The sequence below is a fragment of the Fundulus heteroclitus genome, chromosome 7 (assembly GCF_011125445.2).
Source record: "Fundulus heteroclitus isolate FHET01 chromosome 7, MU-UCD_Fhet_4.1, whole genome shotgun sequence".
In the NCBI taxonomy this organism is placed as follows: domain Eukaryota; kingdom Metazoa; phylum Chordata; class Actinopteri; order Cyprinodontiformes; family Fundulidae; genus Fundulus; species Fundulus heteroclitus.
In genome coordinates this window covers 31,770,381-31,797,651 of record NC_046367.1, presented here as the reverse complement: position 1 = coordinate 31,797,651, position 27,271 = coordinate 31,770,381, and the positions used below count along the sequence as shown (strand labels likewise).

The following is a 27,271-nucleotide window of genomic DNA, read 5'->3' as shown; positions in this document are numbered from 1 at the left end:
TCTCTATTATTTATGCGACATTTAGTCAGTCGTACATGTACATACTACTTTTCAGTGCTCATAAGACAGGATGCTTCAGTGCTGTTTATTTGCACAAAAACGTGGATTAAACAGTGTTATTTCCATGCTTATTGTTTTCACAATAGTAGCTATAGAGGCTAAGCGAGCAATGAACAATCGGCACCTATTATTGTTTAACGTTTTATGTTCAATGGAACAGCCTAGCGCGGCTTAAAAAAAGCGATGAAGAGGGACCTCAAAACACATTTTGAGACTCAAGTTGGGTGTATTTATACACGTGACAATGTTTTTTTTGCGAGCATCCATGTTTTTTTCCTACTGTCAAAAAGGAGGAAGTGCGGTAATCTGCGACTGCGATTGACACTCCTAACAACCAATCAGAGCCAGGAGGAATGTGTGGTTGTGATTGGTTGTTTCTGACCAGGAGCAGTGTATTTCTGCTTGTTCTGAGGAGCCTGAATTTATTTAATTTTTTCACAGATTATCCGTTCTTATATTTTACTGCCAGGACATAGTGACAGTTTTACCAAATATGTAAAACATTCACTTTTTACAAAAGCTACCTGCTGCAGCTTTAAGCAATTGCTCATATATTTAATGTTGAACCTCAAGATGTCACTTTTTCCTAAACCATCGACTTTGTAGATTTTTAAAAATCATTTTCCTGATCATCCACCCTGCTGTGTGTTGTGGTGGTATAGTTGCCCAGCCTTCTTCGTCAGATTGCAATTGTACTCTGACCTTATATTCAGGTACATTTAGGCAAATGAGAACTTTTCTTGCAGCTAATGTCTGACCTTAATGCATATCTGTCCTTTTTGAAAGGCGTGTGTTCCTATCTTTCCCATTTTAGAGAGTTGCTCAGTGAAACTGGCCTCTGCCATGTTATATTTGTAGCCCAGGGAAAAAGAAAGCCATAGACTGAGACATGCTGACTCTCACTATTTAAAATGCTATAAACCAAATAGACCTCCGTTGCATTTATTTTGTATTAGAGATGCTCTGATGTTGGTTTTGTGGCCTATTTCCAATCTCCGCTTTTCGTAAAGTAACTTCAGAAATGAACCGCTTTCCTCATGTTTTCCCAAGTGTGTGCAGAGCTCACACCCAACGTGGAGTTTTGGTAGTGAAAACAAGTATTTTTTTTTTTTCGGTTTGTGACTTGGGCTGTGGGTGTGTGTTTCTGTTTTCTTTTGTTTTTGTCGAGCTTCAAAGCGTTAAGCCAGTCCCTTTCTTCCCACAGCTTTGTCCCGTACCGAGCAATTCCCTGTGATTCCGCAGCAAACCTCCGCTGGACAGATTTTAAAGCTTGATTCCCCCATCTAAGCGGTTTGCTTATTGCTTGTAAGGAAGTGGGTCATTACAGTCCTTTTAAAAAATGTGGAAACACTTAACTCTCTGCATTCACGGTGCAAACAGCTGAGGCAGTGAAGGGATTGAGCTTTAAAAGTGTCATTGGTCATATTCTGCACTAGTAGCTGTGGCTTAATGACTGTTTTGCAGTAGTATTTATACTTCTTGAACATTTTTTGTATATTTTGTCACCTTTCAGCCATAAATTTTGATTTTATGTGACAGACCAACACAAATTATTTAGATTCATCTATCTTCCCATCAACTCTGAACATTCTCCTGTCCTTGCTGAAGAAAAGCATCCCAGCAGCACGACGCTGCCTCCACCATGTGTCACCGTGGATAAAGTGTCTTCAGGTGGACTTGCACTTTTAGTGTTTTCACCAGACATAGCATGTCAACGCTAGCCGTTATTAGCTTGGCGAAGAGCCCTCTCAACCGACACAACACACCAGCACCAGCGTTGTTAAACTGAAACAAAAAGATTCCTGATGGCATGAGGGAAATTTCTCATATATTGCCTTAAACAATGGTTTTCTTCTTGCCCCTGATCCGTTAAGGTCGTATCTGTGGACTAAAGCTGTCCTCCGGATCTCGTACTGTACGCGCTGTAGGGTTAGAAGGCAAGGCTAATTTATTTGTATAGCACATTTCAGTACAAAGACAATGCAAAGTGCTTTACATGATTAAAATATAGGAAAATAAAACAGAATAAAAGCAAGTAGGAATAAAATGTAGAAACAAAATAGAACATGGGAGAATAGAAACTAAAAGCAGACATTAAAAACAGTTGGACTACAAAGTTGAACTAATGATGTTTCAGTAAAACAGTCAAAGGGAATTCTAAACAAATGTGTTTTTAATTTTGATTTAAAGGAATTCAGGCTTTCAGCACTTTTACAGTTTTCTGGAAGTTTGTTCCAGATAAGTGGAGCATAGGAACTAAATGCTGCTTCTCCTTGTTTAGTTCTGGTTCTAGGTATGCGGAGTAGGCTGGAGCCAGAAGACCTTAGTGGTCTGGAGGGTTTATACGCTGAAAACAAGTCTGTGATGTATTTAGGTGCTAAGCCATTCAGGGATTTATAGACTGACAGACGTATTCTAAAGTCTATTCTCTGAGATACAGGGAGCCAGTGGAAGGACTTTAGAACTGGGGTGATGTGCTCTACTTTCTTAGTCTTAGTGAGGACGCGGGCAGCAGCGTTCTGGATCAGCTGCAGCTGTCTGATCCACTTTTTAGGCAAACCTGTGAAAACACCGTTGCAGTAATCAATTCTACTAAATATAAACGCATGGATTAGTTTTTCCAGATCCTGCTGAGACATCAATCCTTTAATCCTGGAAATGTTCCTTCAGCTGATTGAAGGTTGACCTTATAATTATCTTTAGATGCTTTTGGAGGTTCAAGTCTGAGTCCATCACTAGTCCCAGATTTCAGACCTGATCAGTGGTTTCTAGCTGAAGCAGCTGAAGCTCTGTGCTAACTTTTGATCGCTCCTCTATTGGTCCGAAAATTATTACTAGAAGATTCTTTGACAATCTTTCTTTTTGAATGCAGCATGAAACCCCACATTGCAGTCGCGTGCGCCAAGACAATCAAATTACACAGAGCCTTTTTGATGCAGGTTGATGTTTACGTCACTAAACTTCAGCTGTGAGAGCCCTTAACGTTCTCTCGCTGACTATTCACAGAATGCTAACTAATATTTTACATGGTCTCGCTGTCACCGTGATAAATGCAGGCTACAGTTCTGGGAACATCCACAGCAAGAGGAGCCATGAAGTCATTCCTCCTTTGTTCGCTCCTCTCCTGCTGCAGCCAGTGCTTGGCAAAAAATTCCTGGAATTTCCTCATTACTCAGATGGAAAGAGTAAAAGGGCAAGACTGGGCATTGTCTGTGTTTGGGAAAGGGCAATTAACTGCCTAACGAACAAGACTTCACTGACACACAGCTGACAGGCCGGCTGTGACTGATATTTTCTTTTCTCTTTATGACTTAATCTCAGCGAGTGTAAATGTGTTAGGCATTTAAACAAACTGAGTTTAACTTAACTAAAAATTATCTGCCCTCTGATATCAAAGGGGACGGGGGAGTGTGCAGTCTGTAGCTTTTCACTGAGGGACCTAACCTTTCCCTGTCGGACTGTTTGAAGTGGGGGAGTCCCTGCAAGCCAAGGTCTAAGAGCACTGTCATGGCAACCGTTGAGCTGTTGTACTCAGCCACACACACACGCACACACCCACATTCTTGTTTAATGTACATAGTGAGGGCCATAGACTTCCATTCACCTTCAAGCCTTTCTATGGCCTAACCGTGACCCTAGCCCTAACCTTTACAGATTTATACCTTAACCTTAACATAATTGACATCATAATGTTAAACCTAACCCAGAATAAAAGTAAGGACTGACAACAGGTCCCCACTTTACATCAGAGTCCTCACTTTACGAGTAAAATGAACAAAGCATGTACTCGCTCCGCTGCACAAACAAGAACACACACACACTCGTGCTCCCATCGTCAGTTTTATTGCACACACTCTGTGTTGGCTGGTTGCTTTTACACGTGAAGCTGATGTTAATCCGACACACTGGGAAATGAGATTAATGTACCTGTCTATGTCTCGCCTTGTGTCAGCGGTAGCAGCAGCGGTAAGATGCAGTGGCTGGAGGAGAGGGCGGAGCTAAGCAGCAGGTGGATCTGGCTGCAGCTCCGCGTGTCCGAACTGGATGGGAGAATAGAGCAACTGGTGGAGCTCCACAAGCACATACGCTCGACCAAGGTATGACTGAAAGCAGAGATGCACAGAGCAATCGGGCGGGGAACAGAACTGGAGTAAGAACCTCAGAAATCTGACCCTTTTCCCTACAGCTAACCTATGCGTTACAGTGTTTCCCCCAGAAATGTTGTGTTGGGGGGGGGGGGCTCTATCATGTATCTTTATATAAATGGTTATATTTTGATGGCTATCTGCTTCCTTCCTACTTCTTGACTGAATGAAAATCTCTTTAAATCTAAATCTGCCAGAGTTTTGAATATTTTTGTAAGTGTAACTTTGTGCAATTGTAATTTTATCACATCTGGGGTCTGCTTCTGATCCATTCATGGGGTCTATCTAGAAACACAAATACTTTTTCCAAGAATAAAGCAGCCGTCCTATTTCATAGATGGACACAGGAAGGTGGATTTTTGTTACACGCAGACAGACGTTTGATGATGTGAGAGAATCAAAGCAAATGGTATTTTTGTAGGAACGTCTAATGACCTTAGAGTCGTTTACTTGTTGAGAATGTGCTATATTGAGCTTTAATTTTTATAATAATCAAGCTTAAACCGACGTGATCATTTGCATATTTGTATTAGGCAAATGTTCTCGGTATATTGAAGTAATCAGGGCTCCACGTGTTGTAGCACAACAGAAAAGGACATTTATGCTAAAGCACTCTATTCGTTTGGCTTTCTTTCTTTTTTTTAATCGCAAACCGTGTTTTACAGAAATTTCTTTCACACAGTGTGACATCTCCCCTTAAGTAGTGATCATTCAAGGCAGGAAAGTTAAAAAAAAAAACTTGAACGCTGCTCTTATATCCTTTAACATTATTGTTTTTGGAGAGAAATGCGAATAACTGGAGTTGAATTTAGCCGGTCGAAGCTTTACTAAAACAGAAAGTGGCCATAAAAGTTCAATCTTTGCATCTCTACTGACTTGAGTACAAATTCTGTGGAGTGTTTGCAGAAAAATAAAGGGAATTTAAATAAGTTAAGTAAAAAAACACAGATCTCTTTGTGTCTATACGTTTCTCGGGGTGCATTTTAGGGCACGGTGGTGCTTGCGCAATCCCAGCCTCTGACCGACATGCAGATCCAGCAGACCCTGATGAGAGAAATGGCCGGCCTGTCCTGCACGGCCTCGGACGCAGATGCAGACGGAGAGCCCTGCAGTCCCACGCGCCTCCTGTACAACATAGAGAGACAGGTAGGACGGTGGAACTCAACAGACGCACAGAGAGCAAAAGGATTCGTCCGTTCCTTCTTTTGCTGAGTAGCACTGAAGCTTTCTTGTCTGCCATGTTATGTTCTAGTGTCAGGCTGAGAGGATTCGACTCATCGGTTACAAAGTGCTTGCTGTTGCAGCCGTGTTCTGTTACGGTAGATTAGAAGCTGCAGGTGGAGGGGAATAAATTGGTTCTGCTTGATGGTGTCAGGTGGTTCTAATTATCTCAGGAGGGGGAAAGCGTGTATTAATTGTTACAGCGGTTGAGGCTGGTGTAGAACGGCATGTTAATATGACACGGTATGAATCCCCAGCCTTAACGGAAGCAGTTCAATGTAACTTCATTGTTAAACGTTCTCTAAAATGGAATATCTATATTTATGGACACATTAAAATAAGAGTGATTCCGTATTTCCTTTGGCATCAATTGTGTTACGGCAGCCTGATCCGAATGTGCACAGCCTGTCAAAGCGAAATGTGGGATACGGGTTTGCATGCAGTTGAATGAAACCCCGGTTTCATTTTGCCTGTGGGTTAAATGCTCGACTTTGGTGTTTCCTTCCCTGCAGAGTGCCCAGCTCAGCCAGATTGTAAACAGCCTGATGCCTCCTCTGAGCCTTTCGCCTCTCTCTAAGCAGCCTTCAAATGGAAGACCGACCTTCACAAGGTGTGTACGAGTGCGTCTTGAACACTTTAAGGAAACGTGTCTGTTCCTGGCAGCTGAACATTCAGCCTGCTTCAGCCTCATGCCAGGGGTCTAGGTCAACAAGACAGAAGTTATGTGTTTTGTACAAACAATAAGAGTATGGAAAGCGATGTCAGACTGTTACAGCGGTATAACATATCAGGAGAAAACTTTAGAGCTCCACAGGGAAGTAACTAGGAGCTTCAGTTGCAACAGGAAGGCTAAAGGAACAAAAAAATTGAGCTTTCTGGACCAATAGGACCATCAAGTATAGTTAATCTCTGCTTACTATATAAAAATACATAGACTGTTAGACGCTAACTGCACTAAAGCCGCTAATCGATAATAAATGTTGTTTAAAACAGTGTAAAAATGTCATCATTATATATTTTTGACTGTGTTTAACTAAAAAAGTCCACTTCTATTGTACTTTTTTTTACAACTTATCCTTTCGGTTTCTCATACACACACACACACACACAGTGTAATGTCTCTACACAAATAATTACTGATCGTTCCCAGCGGAAAGATGTCATGGCTTTTCTGACCATTTTATGTAAGTGATAGAGTTAAGTTTAATAACTCTTTGATTCTGGAAAGAAAGCCAACACAAACAAGTTTTTTAGACTCTTCTCAAAGAGACAGAGGGCAGAAGAGCCAGAAACGTGAGGCCGTTTTCATCACAGTCTCGGCTCTATCTGCGCTGGTTACCTCTGTCCATTTGCCTTTATTATCAGACATCAAAGAAGTGGCAGGCGGAGTCAGGGGTTCACAACATGGGGGTAAGAAACAAAACAAAAGGCAAGGGGGGTTTTACAACATGGTGTAAGATTAACATATATAGCAAGAGACTCTTGGTCTAGGAGAACCATCTGTTTCTCCTGTGTGAAGTTAAAACAGTAGAACAGTCCTTAATAAAAAGATAAAAAGAAAATGATTACATTCACATTTCTTCTAACATTCCCTCCTTTTAATCATTTTTTATTTACAATTGGAGCTTAACGTAACCTTATTCAACTACTCATTTCTTGCGTTCTGCATTTTTAATGAGACTGTCATTTTGTTAAGCATTTAACAAGGGAAAAGTTAAACTACGGGGTGAACTTCTTCAAGAGGGATTTGTGAAAGCATTTGATATCGAAACATTACATTTCCCATAGTCTTAGCAATCATAGACTTTAGGCATGGTATTACACAAGCAGTAAAAACACAAAGAATAATAAAAACAATAATAATGGGTGTCATTATTTTCAGTAAAAGGTGCCACCACGATCCTGAAAAGAACCAGGGGAGGAAGTCCACACTTAGAGGAACAGCATCCCGGGACATTGCTTGTTGCAGATTCTTTAAAGCAGACATAGCTTCAGTAATATGAGTTTCATTTGCATCAGAAATGTACGTACAGCAGGAAATTCCAATCATTACACATACGCCACCTTGGCTAGCAGTTTACATGTCCAAAACCATTCTGTTTTGCAGTACCATTAAACGCATTACCAGGTGCAAACACAGGTACGAGGACAGTCCTCAGGAAACACGTTCCGTCTCCTGCCGACATGCTCTTAGCATACAGGGTGGATTTGGGCATCACTGAGCATACATAGAAGTTACTCATGTTCTTCTCCTCAGCCAAGACCGTCACATTTATCTGCCACAAGTTCTCTGGGTGATGGTCTGGGGGATTTCCCAGCCAAATCTTCATGGCAGTGGAGTGGATGAACCTCTTTCCTCTCTCACTCAGCGGATCTGGACTCAAACAGAGTCCAGCAAACATTTTTGCTAGGTTAACAGAGATGTTAATTTTACCCAGGACTCTAAAGAACAGGGATCAGTTGATTTCTTCACCGACGTTGAGACGAGTGGCCCTAAAAAAACCAAACCCCTTTGAAGTCGGACTTCACCACAGTTCCAACCTTAAGGCACTTAACACTCTCTGTAACTTACAGTGGCTGGGGTGAATTTAGGATGGTCTTTCAGCAATCTTCACAGCTGTTGGCATGGTCAGGAGCACTTGGTATGGTCCTTCCATCCTTGGGCTTGCTCAGTTTTTCCTTCTGATGACTTTGACGAACACCCAGTCTCCTGGTCTCACTGTTTGTGGATCCTGTGGAGAAAAAGATTCTCCTGGCAGTAAATTTGCATTGGACACTTCTTTAGACTGCAACATTTCTCTCATGTAGTCTGCTAGAGTTTTTTTATTTTTATTTTATTTTTTTTTTCTTCCTGTATCTTTTAACCTTCTTCTAAGATAACAGGGCTTGTAACTGTACTTGTTTCTGCACCCACTGAGCATGGTCTAATTATTCCTGCATCCTCCATCTATTTCTTTTTTTTTTTTTTTATTTGGGCTGAAAGCCCCCTCGGTCGCTAGGACTGCCCCTGCCTCCTCGGAAACCTCCTCAACGCCGTTGAAGGGTCCGGTGGCTTGGAAAGCAAATATTTCTTCTGAATCACACGTAGGATCTGCCCAGAAAATGTGTGTCTCCCCTCCAGATGCACCAACTCCCTTTTTTGCGTGTTTCTCTTTTTTGACGCACATATTTCATAACTGTGGTTACATTAGACGTTCCCAGTGTAACTAAATGTTTTTTAACCCATGCATAGATATATGGCTGGAAACCTCCCATCAACATGTTTTTTAGCTGTTGCTGATATGGTGTTTCATCTCCGTCAGCGGGAGGGATGCCGCTGTGAAACCTATATTCTTTTTCAAAACGTATTTTGAACTTGTCTACGTCTTCCCCTATTTTTTGTTTCATGGACACCAAGTGTCCATAATCTGCTCTTTTGTGGAAAACTGCTCGTGCTGCTTTTGCTAGAGCTGTCCATTTCTGCCTTTGTTCGATCCCCATTTGTGCTTGATGTTCAAATATTCCGCCTCGTGGGGTTCTGCCTGTATGATTCGCTCTTGCTTTTTCCCAATGTTTTCCCACTGACGACTGTAAGGCTTGTTCGAACTCATTTCCATTTAAACCATATGAGCTATGAATTTCCTCCATGTCTTGGGTCCATCTTTCTGGATCTTCCTGTGGAGAAATGACACCTTCTACAGCCTTTCTGGTTTCCTCTAACGACCACAGGCGGAAAACTGGGATTGTTTGAGGTTGCTGAGCTCCTACATTAGCATTTGTGACCTGCACCATAGGACACAATCCTTTGGACTGGTCTGTAGATAACGAATGATCTGATTTACTCAGTCCATCCAGGTCTGGGTACAGATTTGAAACATCCTCGGGGGAGTTTGAGAGATTATACGGTGGTGGTCTGTTTTCTTCAGTTGCCACCATAGTTTGCGTTACTGAAGTAGTGTTCTGGCGGGTTCTTTTTTGTTTAGAGCCTAAACTTGCAGGAGGCCACATAGGTGATGAAGTCGGGCTTTGACGCACCGCTCCATTGGCCACCCCACTCCCTCCTTCTGGTCGGGACTGTCTCTGCCTACGGTCTGCTTTATTTTTTGCTCGTGCAACCTGCCTTTTTTGTGCTTGATTTAACCAACAGCGTGCAATTTCAAGCTCTTTTATTTTTTCCTGTTGTTGTTTTCCTGTTTTTGCACTAGCGCTTGTTTCTAGCCGACACACAACGTTTTCCCATTTAGTCACTTTCAACACACCATTTACATTATACTTTTTCTTCCACTTCCCCAAGTATTTTAAATTAAGTGGATCAATCTGATTCATAAACTTTTCATCCCCTTTTGGATTTCCCTTTGTACTTTGTCTGGAACCCATCCTATTTTACTTTTGCGTTGTGTTTATATCATTTCCAGGACCTTAATCCTGTTTTTTTTTTTTTTTTTTTTATATATATACCTTTCAGGACTTTAACCTGGATTTCCTTTTTTTTTCTCTAATTTTCAGGACTTTAACCTGGATTTCCTTTTTTAACCTACCTTTCAGGACTTTAACCTGGATTTCTTTTTTTTCCCTACCTTTCAGGACTTTAACCTGGATTTCTTTTTTTTTCCCTACCTTTCAGGACTTTAACCTGGATTTCTTTTTTTTCCCTACCTTTCAGGACTTTAACCTGGATTTCCTTTTTTAATCAAATTTTCAGGACTTTAACCTGGATTTCCTTTTTTTAATCTAATTTTCAGGACTTTAACCTGGATTTCTTTTTTTTTCCCTACCTTTCAGGACTTTAACCTGGATTTCCTTTTTTAATCTAATTTTCAGGACTTTAACCTGGATTTCCTTTTTTTAATCTAATTTTCAGGACTTTAACCTGGATTTCCTTTTTTAATCTACCTTTCAGGACTTTAACCTGGTTTTCCTTAACTTCTGCGACGGACTCAAACCGGCAGCTTCGAGAGACTCAAACTCTCGATTAACTTTTCGGGGATTTTTTAATCACCCGTAACCCTGAACGATGGACTTTAACCGATCGCTTTAAAACTTACTTGATTTGTTTGGCTTTCTCCCCGGTCGGAATCCCGTCAATCTTCTCGTTGCCGAAAGGAGACGCTGGTCCCAGCGAGGAAATTACCTCCCGGGACTTTCACCAGGTCCTTGCCACAGACCTGCAGTGGTTTACAGCGTGTTGCTCCTGTCGTCAGCGAGTCGATATGTTGGGATCCGCGTCACGGCGCCAGCTGATAGAGTTAAGTTTAATAACTCTTTGATTCTGGAAAGAAAGCCAACACAAACAAGTTTTTTAGACTCTTCTCAAAGAGACAGAGGGCAGAAGAGCCAGAAACGTGAGGCCGTTTTCATCACAGTCTCGGCTCTATCTGCGCTGGTTACCTCTGTCCATTTGCCTTTATTATCAGACATCAAAGAAGTGGCAGGCGGAGTCAGGGGTTCACAACATGGGGGTAAGAAACAAAACAAAAGGCAAGGGGGGTTTTACAACATGGTGTAAGATTAACATATATAGCAAGAGACTCTTGGTCTAGGAGAACCATCTGTTTCTCCTGTGTGAAGTTAAAACAGTAGAACAGTCCTTAATAAAAAGATAAAAAGAAAATGATTACATTCACATTTCTTCTAACAGTAAGAGTGAAGCTACAGAGTTGACAATAGAAGCTTTTTTTTTTCTTTTTTTTTTTTTTTTACAGGTTTGAGGTCTGTTGTGCCCCACAAGTCCCCTTTATGTCTCAGTTCTGATGCTGACAACAATATAAATACAGCTATAAAAGCGTGACTCAGTGGCTTATTGTTTAGCTAGCAATCATCTAAAAATAAGTACAGTTGAAGCTATGGGAACAATTTCCAGCTGTATAGCTGACTATCAGATTTTATTTCAGATTTGCCTGTGCAGCATCAGGACAATTACAACACTAAATGTTTCAGTAAAGGCTTTCTAGTTAAAAATAAATATCAGCATGCACAGTATGTGAATAAGACTATTGGAGCCGATTAAAAACAAAGTTCACTTTACTCATCAGGACACAAGTTTGAGAAAAAGTTTCATTCAGTAGCTACAACCTCGTATTAAAAACAACTCGTCATGTTTCACTACTGTACATTTGTCACTTATTTAAAACCAAACAAACAGCAAATGGTTGAAAAACCACTTTTCTTTTTACTTTTCACGATTTCTCTGACTTTTCTTTGAACTTCCAGGCCCGACCCCTCCTAAACGGATTGGCAGCTGCGCTGTTTTCCACTTGTGAATCATCGTTCTCTCTCTGGAAGAATATAAACCAGGCAGTTTGGAAATGGCTTTATAAACCAGACTAATTGCCACCGACGACAGCATCTAATGGCTTCCCTGCTCGATGCATTATTGCACACCTTAATGTTTCAAAGCTGTACACTGCCAAAGCTTCTGTCTTCATAAATATGTCCACCTGTTAGTGATTAGTGAATCATTGCCACAGATCAGCAGCTACGTCTTAGCTCTTTATGGGCTTACTTTCCAAAATAAACAGTGAAAAAGGGTGTATCTTGTATAGTATTCTATGATAAAATGCGGGAAGAATCAAATAAGCATTGTGATAAATCAAAGCTTTTTTGAAGTTATCCTTTTTTTTCCTTTTTTTTTTTTTTACCTTAGACACACAAACAACGACTCAGAAGCCAAATTTGCACTGAAACCCAGAATATTTAAGACAATCCTAGCACAGAGGGTCTGAACCCTGACGATATTAAGTGACGATGTTAAATGGAGAAAAATGTTAACGATGACAGAGGCAAGTACGAGACACATAGCATGTCTAAGCTGTGGCGAGCGGTGGTGGAAACAGAAGGTGAGGCACCATGTGGCTGCAGAGTCAGGATTTTAAGACGTAATCTAACTGTCTGTTGCAGATCAAAGATTTTAATCACTCAACCTGAAATCCACCTTAATTTGCTGACACCAGCGGGGCTGTGGTGGGGTTTTTAATCCCTAGCTCAATATATCTTTTGTGACTCGGTCAAGAGAAACATTTCAAATGTTAATTTGTGCTTGTATTTTACTATTTAAGACCTGGGCTATAACTTTGTTTTAAGGAAAGCTCTTTTTTCCTCTAGCCTGACGTGAATAATCTCTTCTGGTCCTTCTGTCCTCTTACCTCTCATTCATAGCGAGGGTAAAAGGCACGGGTGAACTGAACAGCACCGATTGTTTTTTTTTTTTTTAGATAACAACAGAGGATCAGCCATTTTAATTTGTAAGAAACACTTCAAATTAAATCTTTTTTATTTAGGTCTTGAGTTATAACTTAACCTTAATAGAATAGCGGCAACATGGTTGAACTAATAAGATAACGGCAAAAGAATCCCCACCGCAGTGTGCAAGATGCCAGGCAGGGCAATGTGGTAGAAGGTGCTGTGATCCAGCAAGCCCACCATTGAAGTTGTGGGTCTACAGACCTTCTCTACGATAAAACATGGTTGAGGCAGTGCCATGTGATTGGGATGCTACTCCTCAGCAGTACCAGACCTGCTGGTGAATGTTGACGGAGAGATAAATAGTGGTCTTATAGGGCCGTCCTGGATGAAAAGCTGTTAGAGGCTGCAAAGAAATTACATTGCAGCTGAGGTTAACCTCCCCGTATGGCCATAGCCCTAATATGCAGTGGAATCAGATAGATGACGGCAAATTCATGGGCCAGTTAAAAGTCCAGACCTAAATCCAAGACTTGGAGACTGCTGTTCAGAAATGCTCTCCATTCAGTCGGACTGAGCTTGAGCAATTTGACTCAGAAGAAGGGACTGACAGTTAGAGATAAGAAAAGGTGGTGGTTCCTGGCTGTAGCTGCACCGAATGCTGGTTCTAAAAAGTATCTGCGCACTTTACAGCTTTGCATTTCTCAACATTAAAACAAATTGCCGGCAGCGTCTTTCCATTTACCAGTAAAGCACTCTTAATGTTGCGATTGTGAGGTGACAAAATGTGGAAAGAGTTCAGGGAAAGGAATTTTCCCTGTTGCTAGGCTTAGTCAGGATGTGTGAATCACACGTTGCACAACAAAGACTTTTATCAGTGAGGTTCAGATGTACGGCATTTTGCTAATACTTACTTTAAAATCTTGCAAATATGCAAAATGTTTATTGTGTGCTGATGTTCTAATACTTAGGATCTGGGTTCTATCTTCCTATGATAAAATAAATCACACGGCGTTGTTCTTTGTCTAGTCTGACAGCCCGGTTGGCTTTTTTTTCCACCTCACTGTCAGGGAAGACAAAAACCTCATGTTAATGAAATTGCAATATTGTTGCTTATTCAATAGGAAGTAACGAAAGGCTAAACGCAGGCATCATTTGCTCATGTTTTTATTGGTGCGACACATCTGTTTGACCAGCACCTTGAAGCAAGAGCCTTTTCTTAGTGCATGAGTCATAACCGCGGCATCTTCATGATCTCATCTGATCTCATTCCCGCAGTACTCATGGAGGAGATGATGTTTTTCTAGCCGGGACCTCAAAGGGGAGGAGACTGAAAAGCAGAAGGCTCTTCAGAGTTGATGCGTCGTGCGTGTGCGCCCGCACCCGTCCCATGGTCGCGTGCCACAAACGCAAGTTGTTCTCCTTGACCTCCTGCGCCACCGCCAGTTCGCCGGTAGGCTTAGCGCAGGCTCCTCCTTTTCTTAGTTTTGCTTGTTGAAAATATACAGCATACCGTCATATTCAATAGTTTAGAATATTATTGAAAAGCTCATTTAAATCAGTAACTCAATTCACTAAGGGTTTGTGAATCTGTATAATGCATTATAGAGATCAACACACACTGATGATGTTTTAAAGCCTTTGTTTCTGTCAATTCAGATTTTTTCCCCCACCTTCAGCTAATAAAAAAGAATTTAAGATTAGAATATTGCATCAGACCCATAAAAGCAACATTTTTCATGCAGGTATTGGGGCTTATTGAAGGTACATTTAATCTGACAAGCAAGCCTCGTAGAAATTCATATTCTAATTTATGTATAAGTTCTAAAGTTCACATGTACATTGATTTGTTCGTGCTTGTATAAGACAAAGAAACGAAACGATATCGCTGCAAATGCTCTGTTTTTTTTTTTTTTTTGTTTGTTTCGTCATGTTTTGACTCGGCTATGAAGTTAGAATATCTAATCTGAATGTGAAAGCTAACTATTTGAAGAATCTTGGTGTTCCCACTGCTCTAGTGACCATCTGATATGAGAAGGTAAAATGTACTCCCCCCCCCCTTCTTTCTTTGTTCTTTTGTTCCAGAAATCAAGAAATTCCAAATTTACTCTCTTCTCCACTTGTAGCTCTTGTGATTCTGTTTGTTTGTGCTCTGAACATGACTGCAGCTACCGGTCGAGACTTCGGCCTACTGTGCCTCTTTCCTCTGGTAAGATTTGACCTTCTTTCATATCAGAATTATTCTCTTTTCTGTTCATTTTACCAGCCACCTGTTGTATAAGGTTGTCTTCATGTGATATTGGTCGCTACTCTAAGTGTCTGATCCACACGTAGCCAAATATATGGGAAAACAGATAATTTTTTATACATTTTAGCCTTTCATCCACACCAAAACTCTTTCTCGCATCACTGAAAAACGGATATTTCTGAAAACGTCGGCCAAAGTGTAGATGTCTAAAACGTCTGTTTTTCTGTCAAAAGTGAGTTTTGGGTTCCCACGAATCACAGTCTGCAACAAATAATGCGGCGCTGAGCTCACATGTGCGACCATTGTTATAGAATTGGCCATGCAGTAGAGGAAAAATTAATGCGGTCAGAGAGATGCTGATTTCCACTTTGGTGTTGTGGTTGAATGTTTACATTGTGCCTAATCAATGTTAAACCGGACAAATTCACTGCTAAGAAATCAATGGCATCTCTGATGTTTTATTTTCAATTGATGTTACCTTGGCAACCACACTGCATGTCCGGTGTTTGCCTCAGTATTGAGACTCAAAGGCCCCGTTCCCACTGCGGGCAAATGTGGCCCAAATCAGATTGTTTTGAAGGTCAAGTGACCAGGTCAGACGTTTTAGAACCAGAGGGAACACTCAGAATTGGGCCAAATCTGATATTTTCAAATCACCGATATTTGAGCCACTTCCATATGTCGTCCTGTGACTCTAGTGGGATATAATGTGTCATAACCTTGCCTGCAAGATGATTTCGCCCTGTATTTGCGCGTTCACAAACACACGAGAATCCATCTTGTAACGCTCCGGCTTCAACCGTTTGTGTCCGAACCAAAAAAAACGATGTGGGCCAATCGCATTGCAGTATTGCGGTTTAAGGTGGGACATACCGGTGCGATGAAAGCAAAAGCTGAAAAACCCACAGCTAAACCAACATAAATGTGGCAGCGCAGGAGGAAGTACATGTAGCTGCTGCCATCACATCTGTTTGGTAAGAATCCATGATTTAATCTTTGAAAGAAGAAGAGCAAGAAGTGCCTACCTACTTGGGTTTGCCTTATGTTTTAATTTCATACCGTCATTGGCTAAAACCAGCCTTTGGTAGGTGGGACTAGGTGTCAGTTCGCCCAACCAGTTTGGAGAGTTCTGCTGAATATCTTTCCTTTTCCCAAACACATTCGATAGGAGCAGTCCCAGATTGATAATGTGCAGAACGATGAGTGCTACACAATATTAATCTGCCTGGCCAGGTTAGTAGAATCATTCATCCTGTCCATAAGGTCTATAATAACTTGGCTTAGCTGGAGATCGGATGATAAAAGCTACAGTGTCAGATTCATCAGTAGACAACGGTAGAGCGTTATTTATCTAAGCCTGCGTGTCTTCAAACAGGGCCGAAGAGCGAGGCAAAAGTTGAAACAGCATGATTCAGTCTCGGGCTAATTTTAGCCTCTTGTTCGAACTGTGACCTGTTAGATGTCTAACACAGTGTAAAACATTCGCATCATGGTGCGCTTGTCCTTTAAGGTTGTTGCTTCTCTCCATGTGAGATGGCGAGGTATTTTAAGGTCATAGGAGCTGACTTAGAGAGAATATACAGAATGTATTTGTGATCTAGTGTAAATCTGAAGTGTTAATAAAAACGGATTCATTAAAATGCAGAATGAATGGTTCTACGTTTGTTCAAAAAATGTATTCCTTTAATCAGCATATTGAAAGTGAATTAGTAACCTATCAAAGATTTTGCTTCCCGTGACTGTATTATTTCCAAGTTGTTAGAGGTTGTATCTTTTCTCTCCAGGCAATACTACAAGCCATCATTTTCAGAAGATTGTTGGCAGAGAAGAATGGGTTCAGAGACCTTTAATCATCAAATCTAAACTGTCCTGTTCACCAAACTATGGGAGAAACAGCTCCACACCAAGGCACAACAGTAAGGTCTTTCTGGAGGAAACGCTTTCAAATCTCAGTTTGTTCCCTCTTCTTTCTTTCTGCAGAGCTGTTCTTTTACTCTACTTTACTTTGACTTGGAACCAAATCAGGACATCTCAGATCTTAGAATTAGACACTTAAAGTAAAGAACAACTTACGTACCTATTCACTTTGAGATGGCACAACCTACTACACTTATGTGCACCTGTAACAGCTCTTTTGAAACAAAAGAAATAGCAGATTGGCTGTGTTCTTCTTTGTTGTAATGTTTATCTCTAAAGAAAAATGTGCAACCATCATTGCTTTGCTTTAACATGCCTCTATCACACCTGGAAAAATAATAAATAACAATTTACCAATTCAGTTTATCTAAATTGTACATATTCAAAACAAATGTGTTGCATTACTTGACAAAACAAACAGATCAAAGGGAATTACATAGATTTAAATTTGACCCTAGTAATACAACACTGTTGTCAAGTTTAATCCTGGAGAGTGAGCAGAGTTGTGCCGTTACGCCACGGTTCAGTCTTCTGAGGTGGTTTGCAGTTTATTGGCAAAAAAAGCATTGATTTGGGGGTGAGTTATCCTTCTAGAGCCTGTGTTCAATTCTCAAAAGAAAAAAACATGCTTAAAAAACATTAGAAACTTAAGTAATGTTTTTTACTTGTTCTTGAAGGTCTGTTGTTAGCTCAGATACTGAAGTTCCTGTAATTATGCCACAGTTCTGACGTACCTAGTTGTATATATCAACTATTTAGACAAAATGTCTGTATGGTTTAACAAATCCAATTCAAAGGTCTGAACTGTCTCCAGATAATAATGATTGCATAACAGTAATAACTTGACAGTTCCCCTCAGATCTCTACGTATTTTAGAGAAAATAGTAAATGCTCAAGAGTCTCCAACTCCACACTGGTTGCCTTTCAAGTCAGGTGTCCCACTGGACCTGCATGAGGGATCCAAATGAGCTGCGAACTGACATGAAATTGTTGGGGCAGATTACCAGCGTCAGGATGTGTGTTTGTGTGCTCTTCTACAATCTGTAAATTAGCATCATATGTCTACATTTACATCCTAACATCACCGTGGGATTTTAATACCGACGTGGCTGATTCCAGTGTATAGCAGAGGAAGAAAGACAGGAAAAATCAGAGATGAAAGACTGCAACAAGTAGGCACAAAGGAAGCTGATTGAACATAGATGAAAACGTCACATGCACAGCTCTCGTGTCACTTTTAATGATTTTATTCTGTTGTCAATAGCAGCGGAAGGCAGTCAGTGGTTAATTACCCAGAATTACTGCCTAATATTAATATGCTGTTATTGTAGCTAAAGTTGAATAGGATAATTTGAACTTCCGATCAATTCCGACACATCATTATGGACTATTGGCTCAAACAATCTTGACTAAATACACATAAACCTATAGAATAAAGAGTAAAAGTATCCAAAATAGGAACCAACTGCACTGGGATTTGCATTTAGATTTGTTTTAGAACCATCTAAATGAAGACCTCAGTAGGTTTGTTTATTTTCAAAAAAAGTCTCTGTTGGAGTTTTTATGCAAGACTAGCATGAAGCTTTCTGATTAGACATTAATCTGTTATAGCCAATTTGGAATGGATCATTTAGTTTACAAGCTGTTCATAAACACGGCATCCAGGCCTCTCCCACTCTACAGCCACAGGAAGATCGTTCAGAGCACAAACAACAATCATACTGCCTGAAACGCAGAGATACTGAAGAATTAAACTGAAAAGAAGACAAAAACCGCAGCTTTTTACGCCATTATCACTTTATGAGCTCCAGCAATTACCTCGTTGTCACAAGATAACAACTTTTGCTACCACGAGGTAATTAGAAAATGATCCCGTCATCTGGAGCCAACAGCTGAAAAATATTTCTAGCTGGGACGGCCGCTGCTCTCCCGTTCCAACTCAGCTGGAAGTTAAATATGTGAGCTAAGCTATAAAAACATGCATCCTGAGAGAACATGGATTTTAAGATTGTCAGTTTATCGATTAAAAACAAGATTAAACCCTCGTGAATTTGGTGTTGTGATAAAAATAAAAAAAGCAAAGATAAAAATGGATTCATTGCTGGTTTAAAAAGGTATCAGGAGAGAAGCAGGGAAACCACAATATGAGTCTAATTTATGCCCTGTGTGTGTACTTCTAGGCAGGAAATGCAAGCAGCATGCGCGACAGCGTAATAAAAGGGAAGTTTTGGGTCTGTCACCAATCAGGTCGCCAGGATCTGCCTGGAGTCAGCGCAGGCGGTCCAATCAGAGGAAAAGGAAGCGAGGACGGCTCTGCAGACTGACTAAAGGTATGTTTCCAGGTATGTAAGGTATGTTTTATGCTCACTCCATGTCTGAATACAGCATGGGCTGAAATGAAGTCCTCCCTGGGAGATAGAATTCAGTAAAAAGTAATCCCACAACATTATATCATTGAAACCAAAAATTATAACAATTATTCCCAGTTCTGTTATAACAATATAATGCATAAGGCGATACCTGGACCCTACAGAGGTTGCACATGCAGCCTGCCATTGCCTGAAGGATTGCTGTATCTCTCAGCACTGTCTTAAGCATACAAGCATGTGGGGGGCATACAAACTGAGGACTAGTTTGAGTTGCTGCAATGACATTTCAGCAAATTGGATCAGCCTGCCTTGTCAGTTCTTCACTTTCACTCTCTCCATGACTTTAGATTAAGCCCTCTGTGAGTTGATCGTTTACGTCAAGTGATGAGGCTCCATTGTGTTCCCAACACATTACCCATATCAGTTTGATTATCCGGCATGATTATTTTTTTCACAGTTGAGATCTGAGGTGCTTTAAAGGGTTCCTTTAATTTTTTGAGCAGTGTAAATCTAAGTCTAGAAGTCATTCTACTGTCCAGACTATTACACCTTTTAGTGGTTTTGCTTTTTTCTAGACAAGTATAACAAACTGCTATTAGCTGGTTTATCAGTTGGCTATACTAGGCACAGATAGTTGGCGGCGTAATAGACATGCCTCTTGCAGCTTACCAGCTGTAGTTTCACAAACAACAATTTTTTAAAAAGAGTAATCGGTGGCCCTTCCTGAGTTTCCACACCCCGACTGTTCATGTTTTCCATGACTAGAAATATTTCTAAACAGCTGGTTTTGTCTTTCTTGTACACAAGAACAAAGTGAAACACAGTGAGTGTGCGCACCAACAGGTGGGGGAGGGGAGATGCTATGGTATTCTATGCTCTATCCAGCCACAGAAAAATCAGGTCACACTTTCTCTGGCATCTTATTATCATGATGCTTAAACTGCAGGAGTGTTTTCATGGCCATCTAGGTATATCTTGATACTGTTAACAAGCATATGCCCAAGTATATAGAATTTATATAGTATTTTGTTATTGACTATTTGTTTTAATCATATTTCTGTCATCTTTTTTTAACTTAAGTGAAACACCCTTATCAGCAGATGTAGCCTCAGTTCTAGAGAGTTTGGTATGTGTTTGTGTCTAGATGATGAGGATGTCCTGTACCAGCTCTGTGATCTTGGAGACGGTTCAGATGACATCCTGGAGGAGAACTTCAGTCAGTTCACGCTCAGCCAGGTCTCACAGGTACCTGCTCAGCCTCGTTTGATTTTTTGTCAATCCCATAAATAAATCAGCGTGACTTGTGTCTAATTATAGACTACCAGAGGATAGGAGGTGTCGTGCCATTAGGCACGGTTTTAAGTTATTTAATTTTTAATAAATAACTCTCTGTTAGGTATTGTTTGGTGAATATCAGCCCAAAGAGCTGATATAGGACAATAGTTGAAAGGGTCATTTGAGCACTGGCATTATTTTAACAGCAAACTCTGCACACATATAGAATAAAGGAGTGACAACTTCTCTCCAGGTTCAAGAATTTATTAACAGAAATCAAATGAACATCCAGAGAAACCACTATATAATGCTGTTTATCTGAATTAACACTATATTTCAATGAACAAATATACTCATCTCTACTAGGCAAGTGAAACTTAACAAAACTACTAAGCAAAATTAAGATAAAAAAGAACCTAAGGAAAGAAAACAAACATACAAATAAAAATTGTTGAAAACAATCACAAGAATAATTCAGTGAATCTTGGTTTCACTGCAGGTCCAAGTTAGCGAGTCAAAGTTAATCTTAAAGAACGTGAAATGAGATCAAATTATCTTAACTAATTTAGAACATTTGGTGTGTTCAATCCATTCACAATGCAAATCTTGAGTTAAACAAAACATTATTTGAGAAAATAACATTTCAACGAATGATTTGCTCAGTAAAATCAATACCTTTAGGACGCTTGATTTCTACTAATGTAATTATTTGGAAATATTTAAGACTCAAATTGGTAACTTAGGGAGCTACAGGGCGTTGTAGTGATCGGGCATTAGCTTGATGTAAAAGTTACATAAAACACCTTTAAATCAACAATAATTCTACCTATTAATTATGTACTAATGCTCGTAGCACTATCGAACAGTGGCGGAGCGAAAGGAACCGTAGTTGCGTTTACTAGGGCCGTAGCACTAATGTTTTCCGGAAGCTAATAGCGCTATGCTAACAGACAATCAGCACTAATTAAAAAAGTATTTTAAGCTCTATTTGGTTTTAATGAGCGGACCGGAAAACACAAACATTAATTTCCCATCGATGTATAAAACCCTTATGGAAATAAAGTTTGTTATAACGATAAATCACACCCAACCACATGAGCAAAGCCTTGTTTTGAGAATGCTAATGGGAGCTAACTAGCTAGCGAGCTAGGCTAGTGCTTAGCCTAGCTCGCTCAAACCTTAAAACGAAACACTAAAAACACATTGCACATAAACCATGTTAAACTTTGCCTGCCAAACTCTGCCAAACCTCCGCCGCTGTGTCTGTTTGGTTGACTTTGGGCATCCAGTTGGAAGCAGGGTGAAGCTGGTTCTTTAATAGACCCCTTGCACCTGACGTCACAGTCACATGATCGGGGTGCGCGCCTCCATCTTGGTGGGCACGCTAGCGTGACAGCCCACCACTGCACTGGCACAGTTAGCTTATTACTCGCATGGCCGGCGGAGCGATTGTTCAATATGGTGTAAACCTGTTGCATTGTTGGTTGCAGGAATCGTGCTGGGAGGGACAAAAAGTTGTTCTATAGGTTGCCTACCATAATAGACTGGCAGTGTGCTAACAACGGAACCGCGGGGTTTAAAAAGTTCACCGCTCAAGATCTGTGCGGCGCGACCGGACTGTACACACTGTACATCGTGCCCCCTCTGGGACCGCTCGCTGTGGTGGCAGAGGCAGGGGAGCGACGGTGGGTGAACAGGGAACCAGAGCAGGGGGTCGAGCCCAGCTCACGCACCGCACCGGCGGCCGCGCGGCACGGCAGGTCGCCCGGCCCGCCCCGATAGCGGGGGCGTGCCGAAACAGGCGGCCAGCGCGTCGCGCGGACCGCAGCGCTTGCCCTTTACAACCCCTCCGCGAGCCGACCGATGTTCGGGCCCCGCGGGTCCCGGGCTGGGGACGGAGAGGAGCGGAGGTCGCCCCCTCGTAGCTCTGCTTCAACAGCAGGATGCGCTCACGAAAAACTCACGACGGCCGACTGAACAATATTAAACTCACCCTTCCACGGACAACTGCTACATCATTCACGTAACAAACAGACAGTTCACGTATCCATCCGGCAGTGAACTGTTTGTGCGCTTCCAAACTCTTGTACGCCTTCATCTGATCGCCACTGTACGTTGGGGTGGGTGACAACACAAGGTAGTTCACCAGATCCGCATAGCAAATGGCCAACGGCAATGGCCAATCATCGGGATTGCTAGAAAAATCCATATCAGGAAGAGCCAAAGGGTCCGCATTACCGATCCTTGTACATTTAGCATAGTAAAATGCCTTATCAGAAGGCTGTAACTCATCCACATAAGGCTTGGATTGCATGTTGGTAAGGGTGGCTGCCAACCAATATGGCCGCCACGCAAGGGGTTCTGGGTAACGGAGTCACGTGGTTGCAAGGGGTCTATTGTGGCAACAGGGCAGGCAGGGTGAAAGCAGTTCAGGCCGGCTGGTCTGTGAATCCCGGGCTAGGATCTCCGTTTGAAAACTTTTCAAGCTGGCGGCGAGGAAGCTCGCTGCTGCAGGGGTCCATGTTCGTTCTCTGGAGGCTGCAGCGCACTCAGCTCAATCTCAAACCATCTGATAAAAATCCCAAAGCTGGTTTCGGTATAGACAGATTCTTTACTCCGTTGTCTGATTACGCAGAAGACAGACTGCAGACTTAGCTCCAATCCAGTCCCGTTAGTGGGTATTCTGACCCCTTGCGGACCCACAGCTTGTCTTCCCAGTGTAGAACTCCTCTCTCTCCTTGAAGGTTCACAGGCAAAGAGAGAGAGAAATCCTGGGGCTTGGTACAAAGCCATGTTGGCGCCCCCTGCTGTGATGGACAGTCCCCTAGGGGCCTGTGAAAGTCTCAAATTTTAGTGGCTTTAAACTTGCAGTCTGATTTTATCCTCGATGGCTGATTTTACAACAGCGGAAAACAAAAGTCATGCTAAATATATAAAACCAGATGTCTGTGTTGACTTTATCAGCATTTCTTTGTATATCACTGTTGTGCTAACTCCTGAGCTGGTGAAAGGGTGACTTAATACTTAATGATAACTGATACTTTACATAAATCACTGTAGAAAAATTAATAGTACTTTGTTGTTCTTAAGGCATCTTTGGTTTCAAAACTCAAAATTACTATTAAATAAAAGATACCGAAAACAAACAATAACACTGAAACATTTTAGCAAGAAAACTGGAAGTAGAAAGAAATATAAACTCCCTCACATAGCCCATTGACACTATTGTTATTATTATTATTATTAATCATTATACGACATAATTACCATTTCCTCTTTAATTCTGGTTCATTAAAGTCTGATCAAACTGTTTATTTTATTACCTAAAAAATGTGATAATAGGACTATTATTACCATAGTTTTATTATTACACACCTAACAAACCCATTTATGGTTTAAAACTCCCCAACCTCAGCCCTAACAGGTAAAAATGAGCCAAATATATTTATATATAAGTTATCAGGTGTGTACGGTTTGTTCAGTGGAACTCTCTAATGAATAATTGTCCTCTTATAAAGAACACAGGTTAATTTTGGACTAAATACTTGTAAATGTTCTCTACTTATGCTTACAAAAGATCAAATAGAAATGTTATCAATGTGTAACATGTGAACCTTTGTAAATGTTTGCTGTAGCATTAATTCTGCATAGACGCTAACATACTTGGTTTCTTTTTAGGGCTTTCTTGGCAGGCACCCTAGGGGCCGTGTGTACAACATTGACGACATTGTCATTCCCGTGTCACTGTCTAAGGTGGAGAAGCTGCCGTACAAAGACATCCTGACACCCAGGTATTCAACATGAACGCTGTCAAAGGAGTCTTTGTTCACCAGTTTGTTCAAATTCATTCTAAATGTAATATTAGTATTATTTTTTTTCACCCACCATGTTATGATTGCATTGACTTGAATTGTTTGAAGAGACAAATATAGGGTTTCTGGTGCTCTCTCAAAGGGATTTAGAAATAAGACAATCACATCAATTGCAACAATAATGAACAGCATCTGTCTTTTATTTAGCTGGCGGGTGGTCGACATCCAGGGTTTGACGGCTACAAAGGCAGGAGACGATAAGAAAGTAAAGCTCACTCTTGGCGCGAGCATATTGATGTCACTCTTGGATAAACTGTCGGCCTCATCTTTTAGCGTGTTCCGTGTCGTGTTCAGATCGAGGATCTCGGCGACGAAGTGTTCGCTCGGCGGCACCGGGCTTTGGAGCAGAGGGAGAAGCGGCGCTGGTCGTCCTGGGAAAAGAGGAAGCGCTGCAGGCCTTCTACAAGGTGGGCTGCACGCAGATGTAGGACTGAAAACATGCCGAAAGGACGATGCTGCCTTTTATGCTTTGTTTTGTTCATCTTTATACAAAAACAACGTATCTGAAAGCCGAGGGTAGAGAAATGTTCTCATGGAGGTCCATGGGGATTGTTTTTTTTCTTTTTTCTCTTCTCCTCCTCTCCAGATCTGGCAGCAGGCTATCAAGCAGTGGGGGCGGGATGTGCACATCAGGCGAGGAGAGCTCTGTGGAGTGGAGTTGTGCTCAGCTGGATTCTGATGAGCAGCCGCGGTCGGAGGAGTGGCTGGTATGATCTCAAAGTCTGTTCCTGAAACGCTAAATCTTCCAGACAAACTGAGAATGTGATAGTAAACCAGTGAGAAAGCACAAACCTCACACCGAATCCTCCCAATCCTTTTTTTTTCTATTGATTGATACACCAACCCGTTTCCTTTCTGTCACTAATATGTAGTTTAGTCATTCTTCCAGTTAAATTGATAAAGGATCAGTGTATTCGTACGAGTTTTTATCAGTAGGACACCAACAAATCTGTTCCACTGTTAGCCAAACAAGTTGGGATTGTTTTAAATAACCACAATCCGTTTGCTTTTAAACTCCTAATCCTCTCCTGAATGGTTAACACTGCTTGAAATGTGTTGTCTGTAATATCCCTTTCAATGATAACATGCCATTTATCCGTTTGCACGGGAAAAAGAATATAAATGAGGAGTAATGACTCTAATATCCTCATGCTTTTCCAGTGAGGCTTAGGCGAGCTGTAAAGCCTCCATGGGTTCTTGAGCGTCTGCGCAGATACTTGTCTCCACTTGTTTCCCCCTGATCCTGCTTTGATTGTAGGACTCTCTGCTCCTTTGCTGTGATTGGAGAGGGAACAAGCTGCTACTTATCCAGGCTTTTTTTTCTTCTTAATCAGCTTTCTCATCACCACAGATATGCTTTGCGCCGTGGCTTTCCAATCCTCAAGCACTTCAGCACCCGAACAAAGCACGATGAACGAAACAGACGTCAAAGAATGAATTAAGCGAACGGCCCAGTCCGGAGAAAGCGTTGAGCAGATTTATTTTAAGGCGGAAAGAGTTTCATATGCTGTTTGGTTTTCCATTTTGTTTAATGAATTGTGTAAAAAGGTTAGTAGTTGTCAGTGAACAGAGAACAGAAAAAGAAAAACACACACTGTTTGCTCTGTATTTCCTATAGCCTCGGGCACCTTGGGAATCCCGAGTCTTTCCTCTGGATGAGCACGAGGAAGCCGCTCTGCTCTCTGACGAAGAGAAAATCCCGTCTGGATGGACAGAATCCAGCTGTATGTCTTTCTCATCAAAGTCCTCCATCTCCCATTCGTCCCCAACTCAGTCAGCCTGCACTCCACTGCCCTCTTCAGGACAAAATACGACCTGCACGTCCAGTGGCAGCTGAGCTTACCTCTTTACAGGCAAGTGAGGCGGTGTTTTAGGTTATTATTCATTAGTACTTTAATCGAATCTCAGCAGTAAGGTCTTTTATTTGACATTAACATATTGCAATTGGTTCTAAGTCACGTAATCTAAGTTTTTAAAAAGACAAAGTTTGAATCAATGTTGGAAAGTCAACACACGTGAAACCATATGCATGTCGACCAGTCCAGTTATCAGGTGTATCTTTGTTTTACAGCTCTCCTTACTTCAGGGACCACCAGCCAAAAAGGAAGTCCACAGGAAGACTGGATACAGCCAATGATCATTTTTTTCATTTAATATAACAAGCTCAATACTTTGATGGAAATGTAAACATTTTGTATTGTGAGATGTGCCCCGGTGGTTTTACCTGATGTTTGTGGCTCCATCTGCAGTTTAAGGTTTTAATGTAAATACGGGGCTGTCGGTAATATCGGATTTTTATTTAGTTTGCCGTTGTCACTATTTATTCTTAAACTTGTCTCTTGAAAATGTACAGATTTAAAAACCTAAGTAGACACATTTCTTTATCTAGATTTTGATTGTTTTCATGTGTGCTTTTTAATTTTTATATGACCTGTAATTTTTTTTTGCCTGATTTAAAAAAAAAAAAATTAATTAAACAGTAAATGTTGTCATTTTTTGATTTTATGCTTTACCACATGATTCATGTGCCTGCCGTTTTGAGTGTTTCTTTCAGGTTCTCAGATGTAACTCATACCTCGCAGGACAGGAGATGCAGTTTGTATAAATGTCACAATAATAATAAAATCTCACTGGTGTTAATGACGGTATGGAAATGGTTTGAAATTTGGCTTAAGCATTTTCCAGGTTTAAATTAGGTGTGGAAAGATATAGAGTATATATACTTACTCCCTGACGGTTGTCAACATGTTAAATATCTGAATTTCTAAGAACAAGTTGCTTTTTATGTTTTTTTTATTAAAAGATGCACACCGAGCATCCATCTGTCCAATAATCCATCCATTAGGTAATCCGTCCAAATTGCGGCTGATTGTTAAATGTTTGTCAGAGTAACAGCATGGGTCAAGAAACTGTCTCTGCAGCATTCTGGTTTTAGTAAATAGTGCTCTGTAGCGCCAACCTGAAAGTAAAAGTAAATAGTTTGTGTGACTTGTAATCTTGTAATCT

At 41.0% G+C, this 27,271-nt stretch overlaps 1 protein-coding gene across 2 annotated transcripts in view; it reads left to right on the top strand.

Moving 5' to 3' along the window:
• The window catches only part of kansl1l (KAT8 regulatory NSL complex subunit 1-like), a 34,949-nt gene extending 8,044 nt beyond the window's left edge, over positions 1-26,905 (top strand). Inside the window, exons 3-16 of one of the 2 annotated variants that reach the window (XM_036139496.1) lie at positions 4,013-4,157; positions 5,193-5,351; positions 5,939-6,036; positions 13,863-14,037; positions 14,670-14,793; positions 16,617-16,748; positions 18,930-19,079; positions 20,263-20,363; positions 24,072-24,184; positions 24,413-24,470; positions 24,539-24,672; positions 24,852-24,972; positions 25,884-26,118; positions 26,337-26,905. In XM_036139496.1, coding sequence (XP_035995389.1) covers positions 4,013-4,157; positions 5,193-5,351; positions 5,939-6,036; positions 13,863-14,037; positions 14,670-14,793; positions 16,617-16,748; positions 18,930-19,079; positions 20,263-20,363; positions 24,072-24,184; positions 24,413-24,470; positions 24,539-24,672; positions 24,852-24,972; positions 25,884-26,102 — 1,729 coding nt within the window. In that variant the 3' untranslated portion in view covers positions 26,103-26,118; positions 26,337-26,905. The remainder of the gene's footprint in view (positions 1-4,012; positions 4,158-5,192; positions 5,352-5,938; positions 6,037-13,862; positions 14,038-14,669; positions 14,794-16,616; positions 16,749-18,929; positions 19,080-20,262; positions 20,364-24,071; positions 24,185-24,412; positions 24,471-24,538; positions 24,673-24,851; positions 24,973-25,883; positions 26,119-26,336) is intronic. The other variant, XM_036139497.1, reaches the window with a different exon arrangement.
• Positions 26,906-27,271: the final 366 nt, after the last annotated feature.